Source organism: Castanea sativa, chromosome 3 (genome assembly GCF_040712315.1).
Source record: "Castanea sativa cultivar Marrone di Chiusa Pesio chromosome 3, ASM4071231v1".
Classification (NCBI taxonomy): domain Eukaryota; kingdom Viridiplantae; phylum Streptophyta; class Magnoliopsida; order Fagales; family Fagaceae; genus Castanea; species Castanea sativa.
In genome coordinates this window covers 23,168,906-23,184,539 of record NC_134015.1, presented here as the reverse complement: position 1 = coordinate 23,184,539, position 15,634 = coordinate 23,168,906, and the positions used below count along the sequence as shown (strand labels likewise).

Below are 15,634 nucleotides of genomic sequence, written 5' to 3'. Positions count from 1 at the left end.
ATCGCCATGAGGCAGGATCTCATCAATTCGAGTCTCGTAGGCACCGCGACCGCTCACGAGAGTATGCGGACCGTGAATCGACTTCCCCCGACGCGGAGCGACCACGTAACGCGGCCATGGATACCATGAGCCGAGCATTGCGTCAAGCTGCCCGATCTCCGTTCTCTAGAGATATCGAGAGCGCGCCTATGCCGAGCCGGTTCGCACGCCCACCGTTCAATTCCTACACTGGGAAGACAGACCCGGTGGAACATGTAAGTCACTATATTCAGATGATGTCCTTACACTCCCATAACAACGCATTGATGTGTAAGGTTTTCCCATCAAGCCTTGGGCCCACTGCTTTGAGGTGGTTCAACGGGTTGAAAAAGGGCTCGATCCATAGTTTTTTGGAACTGATCCAGGAGTTCGGAGTGCGGTTCATGACTTGCAGTCGGGTGCCGCAGCCCGCGGATGCATTGCTATCAATGAAGATGGGGGCTGGAGAGACCCTTCGCAACTACGCCAGTCGGTACTGGGAGTTGTACAACGAGATTGGTAGGGGTAATGAAAAGATCGCAGCGAGCACCTTTCGGATGGGCCTACTCGAAGAATCCGGGCTGAGAGAATCGTTGACCTTAAAGCCTCCCAAAGATATGAGGTAGTTGATGAGGTGTATCGAAGAGTACAAGCGCTTAGAAGATGATCAGTTGCAGTCCAAAGGGAAGGAGCTGACAATCAGTTATCCTCGGAACAACGGCTTCAACCCCAGACACAGGAAGGATTTGAGAATTCAAGAGCCCGGCCCGGCAATTGGGGGAGTCAACACGACGTTTAAGGGGCCCGTACACCGCATTATTGATAGGATAAAAAATGAGCTGTATTTTAAACGACCGAACAGGATGGCGAGCGACCCGTCAAGGAGAAACCAGAATTTGTATTGCTCTTATCGCAGGGATAAAGGGCACACCACCGAGCAGTGTAGGGTGTTGAAAGATCACCGGGAACAGTTGGTGAAGGCGGGGCATTTGAAAGAGTTTCTAGTGGAGACAGGGAATTAGGAGACCGGACAGGCTGATCGGCTGCGTCGAAACCCTCTCCCACCCCCTTTGGGAGTGATAGAGGTCATCCATGCCGCACCGACGGTAATTAAAGCACCCACAGTAAAAGGGGTGTTGACCGTGGTGTCATCGAAAGGAAGCGCGAGCGAATAACCCCCGGTTAAGAAGCCAAGGTATAGTAGACAACCCATCGTGTTCGACGACGACGACTAGGAAAGTACTACTCAGCCCCACCACGATACTTTAATAGTCACGGCCCGAATAAGGGGATTTATAGTGAAGAGAATAATGATAGATCAATGGAGTGGTGCAGATGTAATGTACCCGGACCTATACAGGGGGCTCGGCTTGAAAAAGGGGGACTTGTCCAAGTATGATACACCTTTAATGGGATTCGACGGGCATATGGTGATTCTAGAAGGGCAGATGTCGCTCCTAGTTATCATGGGAAGTAAGGAGGTAATGGTGACATTAATAGTGGTCGCTTCTTTCTCACTGTACACGGCAATATTCGGAAGGCCATGGATACATGACATGGGGGTTGTGCCGTCCACCTTGCACGTAAAAGTCAAGTTCCGAACTGATGAGGGGATTACAGTGATAAGGGGTGATCAGCAAGCAGCTAGACAGTGTTTGGTAGCCGCGGCAATCAAACAAACAGAACAGAAGGAGTTAGCCGAGAGGGCACCCCTATAGCAATTACGGCATCCCTAGGGGGAGGGGACCAACACTGTCGAGGATTTGATAAGCGTAAAGATCTTACCGGGAAGTGAAAGGAGTTTTCACCTATCACCGAGCAAGTGAAAACCTTGCACTATGTTTATCTAAGGACAAAAACATGCCCTCGGTTCAAGCCCTATCACCGAGCAGGTGAAAACCTTACGCTATTTTTATTTAAGGACATAAACCTGCCCTCAGTTCAAGCCCTATCACCGAGCAGGTAAAAACCTTACACTATGTTTATCTAAGGACAGAAACCTGCCCTCGGTTCAAGCCTTGTCACCAAGCAGGTGAAAACCTTACGCTATTTTTATCTAAGGACAGAAACCTGCTCTCGGTTCGAGCCCTATCACCGAGCAGGTGAAAACCTTACACTATGTTTATCTAAGGACAGAAACCTGCCCTCAGTTCAAGCCCTATCACCGAGCAGGTGAAAACCTTACACTATTTTTATCTAAGGACAGAAACTTGCCCTCGGTTCGAGCCCTATCATCGAGTGGGTGAAAACCTTACGCTATTTTTATCTAAGGACAGAAACCTGCTCTCGGTTCGAGCCTTATCACTGAGCAAGTGAAAACCTTACACTATGTTTATCTAAGGACAAAAACCTGCCCTTGGTTCAAGCCCTATAACCGAGCAGGTGAAAACCTTACACTATTTTTATCTAAGGACACAAACCAGCCCTCGGTTCGAGCCCTATCATCGAGCAGGTGAAAACCTTACACTATGTTTATCTAAGGACAGAGACCTACCCACGGTTCAAGCCCTGTCATCGAGCAGGTGAAAACCTTACGCTATTTTTATCTAAGGACAGAAACTTGCCCTCGGTTCGAGCCCTATCACCGAGCAGGTGAAAACCTTACACTATGTTTATCTAAGGACAGAAACCTGCCCTCAGTTCAAGCCCTATCACCGAGCAGGTGAAAACCTTACACTATTTTTATCTAAGGACAGAAACTTGCCCTCGGTTCGAGCCCTATCACCGAGCGGGTGAAAACCTTACGCTATTTTTATCTAAGGACAGAAACCTGCCCTCGGTTCGAGCCCTATCACTGAGCAAGTGAAAACCTTACACTATGTTTATCTAAGGACAAAAACCTGCCCTCGGTTCAAGCCCTATCACTGAGCAGGTGAAAACCTTACACTATTTTTATCTAAGGACAGAAACTTGCCCTCGGTTCGAGCCCTATCATCGAGTGGGTGAAAACCTTACGCTATTTTTATCTAAGGACAGAAACCTGCTCTCGGTTCGAGCCTTATCACTGAGCAAGTGAAAACCTTACACTATGTTTATCTAAGGACAAAAACCTGCCCTTGGTTCAAGCCCTATAACCGAGCAGGTGAAAACCTTACACTATTTTTATCTAAGGACACAAACCAGCCCTCGGTTCGAGCCCTATCACCGAGCAGGTGAAAACCTTACACTATGTTTATCTAAGGACAGAAACCTGCCCTTGGTTCAAGCCCTGTCACCGAGCAGGTGAAAACCTTACGCTATTTTTATCTAAGGACAGAAACTTGCCCTCGGTTCGAGCCCTATCACCGAGCAGGTGAAAACCTTACACTATGTTTATCTAAGGACAGAAACCTGCCCTCAGTTCAAGCCCTATCACCGAGCAGGTGAAAACCTTACACTATTTTTATCTAAGGACAGAAACTTGCCCTCGGTTCGAGCCCTATCACCGAGCGGGTGAAAACCTTACGCTATTTTTATCTAAGGACAGAAACCTGCCCTCGGTTCGAGCCCTATCACTGAGCAAGTGAAAACCTTACACTATGTTTATCTAAGGACAAAAACCTGCCCTCGGTTCAAGCCCTATCACTGAGCAGGTGAAAACCTTACACTATTTTTATCTAAGGACACAAACCAGCCCTTAGTTCGAGCTCTATCACCGAGCAGGTGAAAACCTTACGCTATTTTTATCTAAGGACAGAAACCTGCCCTCGGTTCGAACCCTATCACCGAGCAGGTGAAAACCTTACACTATTTTTATCTAAGGACAGAAAGCAGCCCTCGGTTCAAGACCTATCACCGAGCAGGTGAATACCTCATGCTATTTTTATCTAAGGACAAAAACCTACCCTCGGTCCGATTCCTATCACGGAGCAGATGAAAACCTTACGCTAGTCTCACGTAGGCACAAGGACCCATTCACTTACGCCGGGAGTCCAGTGACATAAGCCCCTACGGCATGAATTTAAAGGGGCTACTCCCAGCCCCCAAAAGCAAGAAAGTAAGGTATGATGGCACTTACCTACAACATTAACATTAAAAGAATAATTGCGTACAGGTTCAGTGGTTATCAAGCAAGCAATAGAGAAGCACAAGCGGCATTTAAACGGCATAAATTGAAACAACAATATTTAAAAGACATTAATTATAATTGTCTGGAAAACAGGGAAATTGTTCCATCGCCACAGCCCGGCGATTTGAGCTCTTCAAACGTCAAAGAAAAAATAATAACAGTAATAAAGCAAAAAAAAAAAAAAAAAAGAAAAAAGAAGAAGAGACAAAGAAAGGCTGGATTATCAAACGGCAGGGTCGACTGGTGTGGGCGGAGGAATAAGCTGCTCAGTTCCGCTCACAGCTGTCGGTGGGACCTGTTCTAGTGCAATTTCGGCCTTAGCGCGGATGTTGCTTGTAACCTCCGAGTCAGCTGCCTCCATATGAGCATCAATATCCCGCACGAGGTCGATCATACTCGGAGTCTCCTCCTCGTTTGAAGCCTTGGCCCGACTCTGAACGGCAGGGGGAGGAGGGGCCGGGTAAGGGATCTGCTCGAAGTTCCACAACGAAGAGTTCGCGGCCACCCCTATCGCCTGAAGGGCAACTAACCATCCCTCCCCGAAGCCATGGTGCCGAGCTTGGTGAATGATCGACTCCGCGGAGTTTTCAGCATCCGAGAAGCCAACATTGTACCATTTCTCCTCGCAGGCTTCGAGGGACTCCTTCAGGCTAGCGATTTCATTAGCTTGGGCTAGACTCAAGCTGTCCACCATCGCTAACTTGAGCTCGGTCTCCCCTAGCTTCTCCTCTAGGAAGGTTAGCTTTCCCTCGGCGGCCTGCCGGGCGTTCTCAGCATCTACCGCCTTCCTCTCTGACGCCGCGGCAGCCTCCCCTTTCTCCTTGGCCGTGGCCTCAACAACAGCCTTTAGCTCCTTTTCCCCCTCCAGGGCCTCGGCAGCATCTTTCAACCGCCCGATCACAATGCTGGTCATCTGCGCGGCCTGGAGATAGAATAGTAGCCAAATGGTGAAATTAAAAAAGAAAAGAGAAGACCACCCAGTACAATGCACACAGTCAAAGGGAATAGAGCGTTACCGCGATGGAATGCCATTGTAGTCGCGTGGCAAGTGTCTCATCATCGCCCTGCGCATAGTAATGGACATCCTCGGGCAGCATGAGGCCCTGCGCCAAACTTTGGGCCACTCTCCCCCTACACCCCTGTCCTATAGCTGGACACTGGCGGTTTTCGGCAAGCACTCGTCACCTAACCGGAAGATGTGCTGCCAACCGACTACCTACCGGGAAAAGGATGCCACGTTGGTTCCAACCTGAACCGCAGGGGGTGTGACCACCGGCCCATCTGGAAGCCTAGAACCGCCCGCTGCATGGGGAGGGGTCTTCAGCAAAGCGTCACCCAGGAGAGGAGGGTTATTCTTGGCAACCCTTTTTCTCTTCCTGCTTTCACCCCCGGGAGGAGTCTGACTCGTTCCTTTTGGGGACTGAGTTTGAGTTGCAGGACCGACGCCTATAATGAACCAAGAAAGGTTCATCTCCCTATGCTTCACCATTCTCTCTGCTTGGTCGGCAGCTGGTTCCTCGGCTATGGGGGCAGCGTTCTCTAGTCGTCCGATCGCTTCGTGCCTCCGTCGACTCTGGGACACTCGCTCGGCAAAATCGTCCCTCACCGGCGCGATGTCATCTGCAGTGGTATAGCGCAGGTCACTTCCTCGAGCCTCGCCTGTGGTGAGCCTGGGGGGAAGGAATGTCTTGTACCGCACGTCGATGTACGACAAGAGCGGGCTGTCTACCAAAAGTGCCTGGCCGAAGTTTTGCCAAGTGTTGTACACAAGGTTGACACTGAGGATCAAATGGGACGCCCTAAGTTACCCGTCGTTATGCACGAAGATCTCCGACCTAAGAACGAAGTTGAGGTCTCGCGCGTGTATAACTCGATTGTTTGGGAAGAACCTTCTGGATTCTGCAACAAGTCCGGGAACAAACCGGTCAGCTAATATATATATATATATATATATATATATATATATATATATATATATATATATAAGATGCAAGAACAAGTCAAATGGGGATTGTCGGTATCGACCAACTTCACGTGGTGAGACCGGGCAAAGGAGCTTACTGGCATGCCAGTTACCACGCACCCGAACGAACTCTCCGGCCGAGTTCCTATTAGAGTTGGGCAAACAAGATATAAGCCGAACTCATGTATCTCTAGTTTTCAAGTAATAACCACGGGCGAAGTTGCCGCACAGTTTATACATGAAATTTATGTCGTGTAGGTTCAACTACAGCCCGAACATATGGTTTAACTGGATGACACAGCTAACAACCCTATAAAAGTTGGGGGGAAACTGGTCGGGGCACAGGCCGTAAAACCCTAGGGTACCTATTACGAGAGGGTCTACAGGGAACCAAACCCCACCCTTGAGTATCGACATCAGCAGGAAGAACGCTGCATTCGAGTCAGCAGCCTCTGAAGTTCGAGGTCGCCCACATTGCAATACGCAACGTCGACATCCCCTAGGACACCAAAGGTCTCTCTAAAACTAGCCAAGGCAGCCCTAGGGGTAAGTAGGTGAGAAAACCCCATTCCTAGAGTATAAAATGGAAGAGAATCGAATGGGAAAGAGAAGTAAAAAGAACTTACTTGGGGCTCTAGGGAGTGGAGAACTGAGGAGGTGTTTGCGCAGGTGAAGAATGCTCGGCAAAGGAGGGGTGGGGAGCAAGAGAAACGCGAAAAGTGAAAAAAGGAGTCCAAAATGGGCTATTTATAGGACCTTGAAGCATTTAATGAGGCCAGGGGCGGGAAAAATAAACCCTCCCAAATCCTTTTCTTGGATAACCCCCCACACGCGTGGGCACAGTTCACGAACCATCGGGCGGTTCGCCAACTACCAAACATTAATTACTAACGTGACGACCTGATACGTCGCCATTTTCGAGGAATCTGCTAAGACGATCACCCTGGCCATGTGCCGAGAGTATACATCCGCGGGAAGCCATCACTACGACTTGCCCGGGATCCTTGATTCATCACCTGAAGCCGAGCATGAATCAAAGGGGGGCTATTGTACGGGCCTCACCCCTCGTCAAGCCCAATCGCCCTAAGGCCCATGAAGACTAACTCTTACAAGAGCCCCGCTCTGATCACACATGGTAACGCACGTGCCGTCCAAGAGGTTTGGGCTCGGAGTGCTCAAAGCAGCCTGGGACGTGCTCCTGCCGAGCACAGAACTTACATGCGGGGTTGGTCCCAACACCACTATCATTTTCTCCTTCCCGCCACCAAACATCCACTTAGATGAAACGACATTGGACCTCCCTTCCATTGCCTAGGGAACGCCCCTATCGAGCATCAAACTCAGTGGTGGAGCCAGTTCCAATGCCACTCTCATTTTCTCCCACTCCCAACTAAACCACCACTTATGGGTAATAGTATTAGACCCCTCCTTCCACCCACCAGGAGAATAATCATGACCGTTCCACTAAGTTTGGCTATAAATAGGCAGAGAAGATTCAGTTGAAGGGATTGGCAATTCCAGGGTGGAGAGACTAGAGAAAGTAACACCAATCATCCCCCAACATGGAAAGGGGAGTGTGAGTGAGAAAAAAGGGGAGACTCAGGAAATGGGCTTGCCGAGCATAGCGCCACCCGTGGTAGGAAATCCAAAAGCCCATTATACAAATAGATTGTGAGCCCAAACTCCTCTGAGGCCCAGTAGCCCTATTTTGGAACACACAATAAAATTTAAAAAATTTAAGATTTTTTAGCGTAATTTTTTTAAGCCCAACATAATTAAACTATGAACAAAGTTTCGCAACAAATTTGATTGTAGACAAAGGCTACAATCCCACTCAATATTATTTTGTTAAATGTGAATTTTAACAGATCCACCATTAAATTAAAAAAAAATTTCTTATATCTTCCATACTTGCAAAATTTCAAGAAGATAAAAAATTAATAGCTATATCATCAATCAAATGTTTAAATTTTGAGTTTTTGTAGAATAAAATTATAGATAAAAATAATTTTGTAGATCAAATAATAAATAATATCCGATTGACATGAAATTTGACATGTGTTTTAAGAACATAATTAACATGCAATTTAATGGTTAGATTTTCAAAATATGTAGTCATGTCAATTTGCTTAGTGAGAGTTGTTGCCAAACGTTAGTCCCCTTAACAATATATTAGACTCTTACCCAGGAAAAAAAAAAAAAAAGCCCAAGGAAAATTTTATTTAACTAAAATTTTGAAAGAGAAGTGACTTGCAGTATTGATAATGAGACTATGGTGTAATAATTTCAAAATAAGAAAACTTGTAAAAATTGTAAGACTTTATGTATTTGAGTGTTTTTTTTTTTTTTGTCAATATATGAAGTTTCTTTTTATTAAATTTGATATAATTTAAGTTTTTTAACGAGAGAAAAAGAATTTCTGGAGTAGCCACTGATTTAAATCCAACTTAACTTTCAATAAGAGAGTCAGTAGGCAATTTTTGCATCTAATATTAATGAGAAATTTTAGTAGGTTTGCAGCTTCTACAATTGAAGGGGAGACTTTAAGACGGCGTATGTAAAGGCAGGTCTAAACTAAGGTGGGCATACTGTGGATGTCATGCATTTCTTGTTAACATATGGGAACAGCTTATCTAGTTTTTTGCTGAAATTTTTTTATGAAAATGTGCTAAGTATACTTGTTTCTTGAAAAAATTTGAAAAAGTTAGATTTTAAAAAGTTGTATATAAAATATAAAAGCTAAAAGTTAAAGTTTAAAACATGTCAAACTCATCACCCTAAGTTAAATCAAATAGAACTTAAAATTTCAATCTATGACATCCGTTTATGATAATTGTACTCTTTAATCTTTATCATCAGAATAGAATACCAATCGATTTTTTGTGTAAGTGGGAATTGAACCACATATCCCAAATCTCTTATTCAATCATCAGACTTTACATTCATTACAACAGAATAGCAATCGATTTTTGGTATAAACGAAAATTGAACCACATATCAAAGATCTCTTATTCAACGATTAGACTTTCCATGTATTGAATATAACTCGGACAAAATCAAATGATTATTTATTCTTGTTATTCAAAACTCTTCTCCAAGTTTGGGAAAAGCATTGACACGATAGAATATCCCATAAAAAAGACGTCCCAAATTTAGAGAACGTAGTTGCTATATATATTAATTGTACGTTCCTCCAACTGTCGGCTTTGGAGTTATTTGCAAATCCACGTTAGAAATGTAAGATACACTCGTCCCTCTTGTATAGAACCGTGCCTTGATCTCCGTTGGTTCCTCGTGGAACCCCTTGATTGATTCAATCAAACGGTCCAGAACGCCCATGGGAACACCATGATTGATAATCTGGAAATTAATAACCCGATACTTGGATAGGCTTGTCCGATTTGGTCAACGATAAGGTAGCGGTTAAGAGAGTCAACGCCAGAGAGGTCGATTGTGGGGATGACGAGAGGGATGGTGGTGATGCCTGAGTCGACAAGGCCTTCAATTTACTCCGATCTTGGATTCGTCAAACTGCTTTACCTCTTTCAATCTGTCATCATATTCTTCCCCCTTAACGTTTGTTGCCATGGCCTCTCAATCTGTTTTTTGTTGTAAAGTAAAAACACACTAATTTATGCCAAAGTGTAAGCTAACGCACTAGTATATCTTTAACTATGAGGCATAGCACATGATTAATTTCTAAAAAAAAGTATAACATGAGACGGTTGATACAATACCAGTACAACTTGACTATAACACCATAAATAAAGTGTTTCTGCAGTCTAAATTTTTACTATATAGGATTAATGATTAATGTTGTCATCTTTTGCAAAAATACTTAAAAGTCTAATGAAAATATGAATGTGGATCCGCGTTCTGGAATGATCACCTCAATGCAGAAATTTAAGTCATTGACTAAGGGTCCGTTTGGATATAACTTATTACTGAAAACTGAAAACTGAAAATACTGTAGCAAAATAATTTTTTAATGGGTAAAAAAACACTATTCACTCTTTTTTTACTGTTCATATGCCTTAGTGCACTGTTCATGTCCCATGAACAGTGCACTAAGCGCTGGTCTTAAAAAAAATAAATAAATAAAAAACGTGGAGGGCTGGACGCAGACGCGCTATCCAAACCCTCTCTAACTCGTTATTTAGTTTGCAAGATGAAAAAAATAAAATGGATGTAGGTCTACTCAATCATTGTCAATGCAGAAATTAGAGTCCCAAATTTAAAAAGTATTTATCTCTTTCTATGTTTCAAATTCAAACAAGATCACTTCATGCATCTATATATTATATATCTAAAAGCTGAAGCGTAGTATTTATTGTTGCTGCGCTTCAATTGAGCCACATCAGCGTTCACGTTATTATCATTTTTTTTTTCAATTTTCCTATAATTTTTTAACATTTATTCCTTTTTTAAATATTTACATTTTCTCCATCCTTTCTCTATCATTTACCTTTTCATCTTCCCACTATCCTTTGCCTTAATATCACTCTTCATCTTCCTTTTTTTTTTTTGTCCTTTCTTATTTACACCCTCTCACTATAAATTTATCATTCTCTCTTCCATTCTTTACTTACTTTTCCTCACAAAAAAAGGTTCTCTCTCTCTCAATTTTTTGGTGGATTTCTTATTTTTCTTGAGCCTCTGCTTTAGGTTGATAAAATTGTTGTGTTCTTTAAAACTTTATATTGAGCTGATGCGATTTAGTTTTGTGATTTAAGTTTTTTTTTTTCTCTCTTTAATTGTTAATTTTATTACATGTGTTTTTCTTTAAATTCTTAGTTTGGGTTGCTTTGGATTCACCCATTTAGTTGTTCTATATATGTTATTTTTGTACAACATGACATTTTTTCTATGAAGTTCCTTTTAGACTTGATACGTTATCTTTTCATTTTTTTTTTCCTCTCCTCATGTTCAGTGATTGACTTCTAACAAAAATTATTCTATTTATATATTTAGAAATATATTTCTTCTTAATTCCAACAATGAAAATTTTGTATGGGCCATAAGGAACAAAGGGGTCCATAATGCATTCACGTTCCCCTCATATCGTGATAAAAATGAATAGTTGAATAGTATTGTTGTTTAATTTACAACTACTACATATCTTTTCCTAAAAGCTACATACCATCAATCGTAACACCAAATGGATATTTCAAAATTCATTTGCATGATTACTTTGCTGTGTAGTGTGTTGAAACATTTTTGAGTAATGATGTACATTAGATTGTATGTGTAGCCTCTTGACTTGCAAAAAGTAAGTACTGATTTATACTAAGTTTTTGTTATTGGTATTCTTTAGAGCTATAATGGTTGATAGGTCTAATGAGGCTCTATTAATTTATGTGAGGCTTCAGTCTCACTCAAATGACAATCAATAAAATAAGACAATTCATGTTCAACTTTCAAGTTTATTCTTTTTATAAAATTAAAAAAAAAAGCTTAGTTTTTTGGTAACTACAAATTCGTTTTGTTATCATAAAGTAACTTTAATTTAGTTATATGGATAAGGTTTATCATTTTTCATGTTGCAATATATATATATATATTCAAGCTAACATCAATAGCACTACTACAATTGACCATTTAAATTTGGCCATATCCTCCATATCATTAAATTATTAATATTTTCTCTAATTTTTTTAATTTTTAATTTTTAAAAATTAAACATTTAATGTTTTAATTTAATACAAATCACAAAAATTTCCTTATAAAATTGTACTCATTTTTTTTAACATTTACAGCGTTTCCAACATTTCTCATACCTTTCACATTTCATCTCCCCACTACCCTCTACCTTAATATCACTCTTCATCTTTCTCTTTATCTTCATTTTTTTTTTCTTCTTCTTATCCTCCTATTATAAATTTTCCATTATTTTTTCTATTCTATATTTCTATATATGCATAATTTTCCCTCACAAAAAAGATTATTTCTCTCTCTCAATTTTTTGGTGGATTTTTTATTTTTCTTGCATCTCTGCATTAGGTTATTAATTTTTTGTATTTTTAATAACTCTACTTTGAGTTGATGCAATTTAGTTTTGTATTTTAAGTTTTTTTCTTTTTTCTTTTTTGTTATCTTTGATTGTTAAATGTTATCCTATTACATTATAAAGAATATAATATTATTCTATTACATAACATGATTTGGATAAATTTATCATATAAAAATTTTACATAAGTTACATAGACAATAGTACAACAACAACAACAACAACAACAACAACAACAACAATAATAATAATATGTATATTTATGAGATAACTCTAAAAAAATTATCACGCGCAACGTGCGGGTCTGCGACTAGTCCTTTTTAATATGTTTAATTTATTTGCCTCAATTAGTCGCCCAAACGACATACTGTTTATTCATACCACAACCACAAATGACAATGTAGTATTGGCCATCGATAATTGCTAATCTGAAAGTATAGATTTCTTTAATAACTCAACCTCCGTTTCTTTTGGCCAAAATGTCTTTACTAAATCAAAATCAAACTACAAAAATCATATAAAAATCACCAAATTAGAGTTTAAAATTATAATTAAAATTTTAAAGAAATCTAGGCACAATTGCACAAAAATTCCATGCAACTAAGTCACACTAAACGTTGTGTACACTCTAAATTTTTTCTACATCTCATAATGATACGTTGTGGAAAGGTGTCATCTAAGTCCAACATGATTGAGAGTTATAGTTTGAGACTATGGCCCATAAACTTTACTATTTAATACTTTGCAAGAAAAATTAAACACTCATTTGATGTAACAGGAGACTGTGGAATTTGACACTGTATATACTAAGGTTTTTTCTTGATGTTGTGAAATTGCTGTAGGTACCAAAAACTCTAGTTTGATTAGTTGGCAAGTCATGTTCTATAAGCATGAAAAGTCTACAATGGAAAACTTTTATGTTCCTACAATAAATGTTTTAGTGAGAAAATTGTTAGCCCCCTCATCCCATTGGGACTCCCTACAAATGAAAAAGGGTCCAATATTTTGCGTACACTCCAAATTTTTTCTACATCTCATAATGATACTTTGTGGAAAGGTGTCATCCAAGTCCAACATGATTGAGAGTTGTAGTTAAGACTATGGCCCAGAAACTTTACTATTTAATGCTTTGCAAGAAAAATTAAACACGCATTTGATGTAACAGGAGTCTGTGGAATTTGACATTGTATACACTAGGGTTTGTTCTTGATGTTGTGAAATTGTTGTAGGTACTAAAAACTCTAGTTTGATCAATTGGCAAGTCATGTTCTTTAAGCATGAAAAGTCTATAATCGAAAACTTTTATGTTCCTACAATAAATGTTTTGGAGAGAAAATTGTTAGCCCCCTCATCCCATTGGGACCCCCTATTTATACAAAGGAAAAAGGGTCCAATATTCTAGAGTGTGACTTAGTTTAAAATTATAATTAAAATTTTTAAAGAAATCTAGGCACAATTGCACAAAAATGAAATTTTCTCAAACTTTTAGATGATGGACTTTAGATAAGATGTTCAACTTTTATACTCCAAGCATTAACTGTTAGTCTTGTACATCGAACAAATCAAGAGAAGAAACTAAGAATATGGTCTATTTTGGTTGGCCTTACCTTGATTTGTCTAGACATCAATTTTCTCTCTTGCCAAAAGTCCAACTTATTTTAGGTGGAAGTTTCCTTGATTATTACTTGTATACAAAATTCCAAGATCATTAAATTGGAATGGGTCCCTTACTGACCTAACCAATTGGAATAGAATGAAATTTCTTCTCCTCCACACTAAACGTTGTGTACACTCTAATTTTTTTCTACATCTCATAATGATACGTTGTGGAAATGTGTCATCCAAGTCCAACATGATTGAGAGTTGTAGTTGAGATTATGGCCCATAAACTTTACTATTTAATACTTTGCAAGAAAAATTAAACACGCATTTGATGTAATAGGAGATTGTGGAATTTGACACTGTATACACTGGGGTTTGTTCTTGCTGTTGTGAAATTGCTGAAGGTACTAAAAACTATAGTATGATTAGTTGGCAAGTCATGTTCTTTAAGCATGAAAAGTCTACAATGGAAAACTTTTATGTTCCTACAATAAATGTTTTGGAGAGACCATAATCTCAACTACAACTCTCAATCATGTTGGACCTGGATGACACATTTCCACAACATATCATTATAAGATGTAGAAAAAAATTAGAGTGTACACAACGTTTAGTGTGGAGGGGAAGAAATTTCATTCTATTCCAATTGGTTAGGTCAGTAAGGGGCCTATTCCAATTTAATGATCTTGGAATTTTGTATACAAGTAATAATCAAGGAAACTTCCGCCTAAAATAAGTTGGACTTTTGGCAAGAGAGAAAATTGATGTCTAGACAAATCAAGGTAAGGCCAGCCAAAATAGACCATATTCTTAGTTTCTTCTCTTGATCTGTTCCATGTACAAGACTTACAGTCAATGCTTGGAGTATAAAAGTTGAACATCTTATCTAAAGTCCATCATCTAAAAGCTTGAGAAAATTTCATTTAAACCTACACAATATATAAATTATAAAGGAATCAAAGAAAAATTGTCAAAAATAATGAAAATTTAATCTGTGCTTAAATTCTTATAATGATGAACACAATAGCAATATACTTTTAAAAAAAAAAAAAAGATAAAAAAATCAATGCTTATTTTGTACGTATGATAAAGTCCTATCATAAAGTTTTTGAAACTCGTGCTGATTAATGATTAGCAGTTATAAAGAAATAATCATCAATATATATATATATATATATATATATATATATATATATATATATATATATATATATATATATATATAAAAGTAGAAATCTTATGCAGGAGTGCATAAGGTCTTGCCAAGTGACGCTCTAATTTTGCATTTAGCATTTTTTTTACCTCTTTCATTTAGGTTTTTTTTCTTTTAATGTTCCTCAAAAGTTTACATTAACTTATTTTACTATTATTTCATTAATCTCTTATTAATTTTCTATGCTTACATCACACATTTCTCTCTTTTTCATGTCTTTTAGCATACCCACCATTTTACCACCGCACACCCTTGGTGCGATGGTCACTCCACAAGTATAAGTGCTTGTGGAGTGTGGGTGGCAAGGGATGGGGTTCAAGTCTCCAGGAAGGAGCTTCACACATATATACACTTAGATTAGGCTAGAGTAGAATTCTATCTTGTATAAAAAAAAAAAAATAAAAAAAAAGCATACCCACCATTTTAATATTTTAAAAAAAAAGCAAAAAAATAATAATTAAGGACTAATAGTAATAACTAACTAGATAAGGCCTTGGAAAGAGATAGAGACACAAAAATATTGTAAATTATTTAATAAAACGCATTATTTCACTACATATTACCAAAATAATAGACCTGAGATTGACAAAACATTTGAAAGAAAAAGAAAGAGAAATCTAAGGGACCGCCGCCTCCGTCATATTGGCCTCCCACCCCCATTAAGATGATTTTGGGGGTTAAATATGATTTTGGTTTGGGTCATTTGGTTGGATAGTTTATGTTTTTGGTATATAAGGAGAGAGAATACTTGGTACGCAATGTAAAGCCATATATTACTATGGT

General features: G+C 39.5%; 1 protein-coding gene across 1 annotated transcript; it reads left to right on the top strand.

Annotated features, from left to right (window-relative positions):
* The first annotated feature begins 1,328 nt into the window (after positions 1–1,328).
* Positions 1,329–1,736, top strand: LOC142628702 (uncharacterized). The gene has a single exon (XM_075802748.1). It carries the CDS (start codon positions 1,329–1,331, stop codon positions 1,734–1,736), a length of 408 nt encoding a protein of 135 aa, XP_075658863.1.
* Positions 1,737–15,634: the final 13,898 nt, after the last annotated feature.

Bases quoted from the DNA above. Each gene is read 5' to 3' on its own strand.
- LOC142628702 (XM_075802748.1), top strand. From the start codon at position 1,329: ATGATAGATCAATGGAGTGGTGCAGATGTAATGTACCCGGACCTATAC.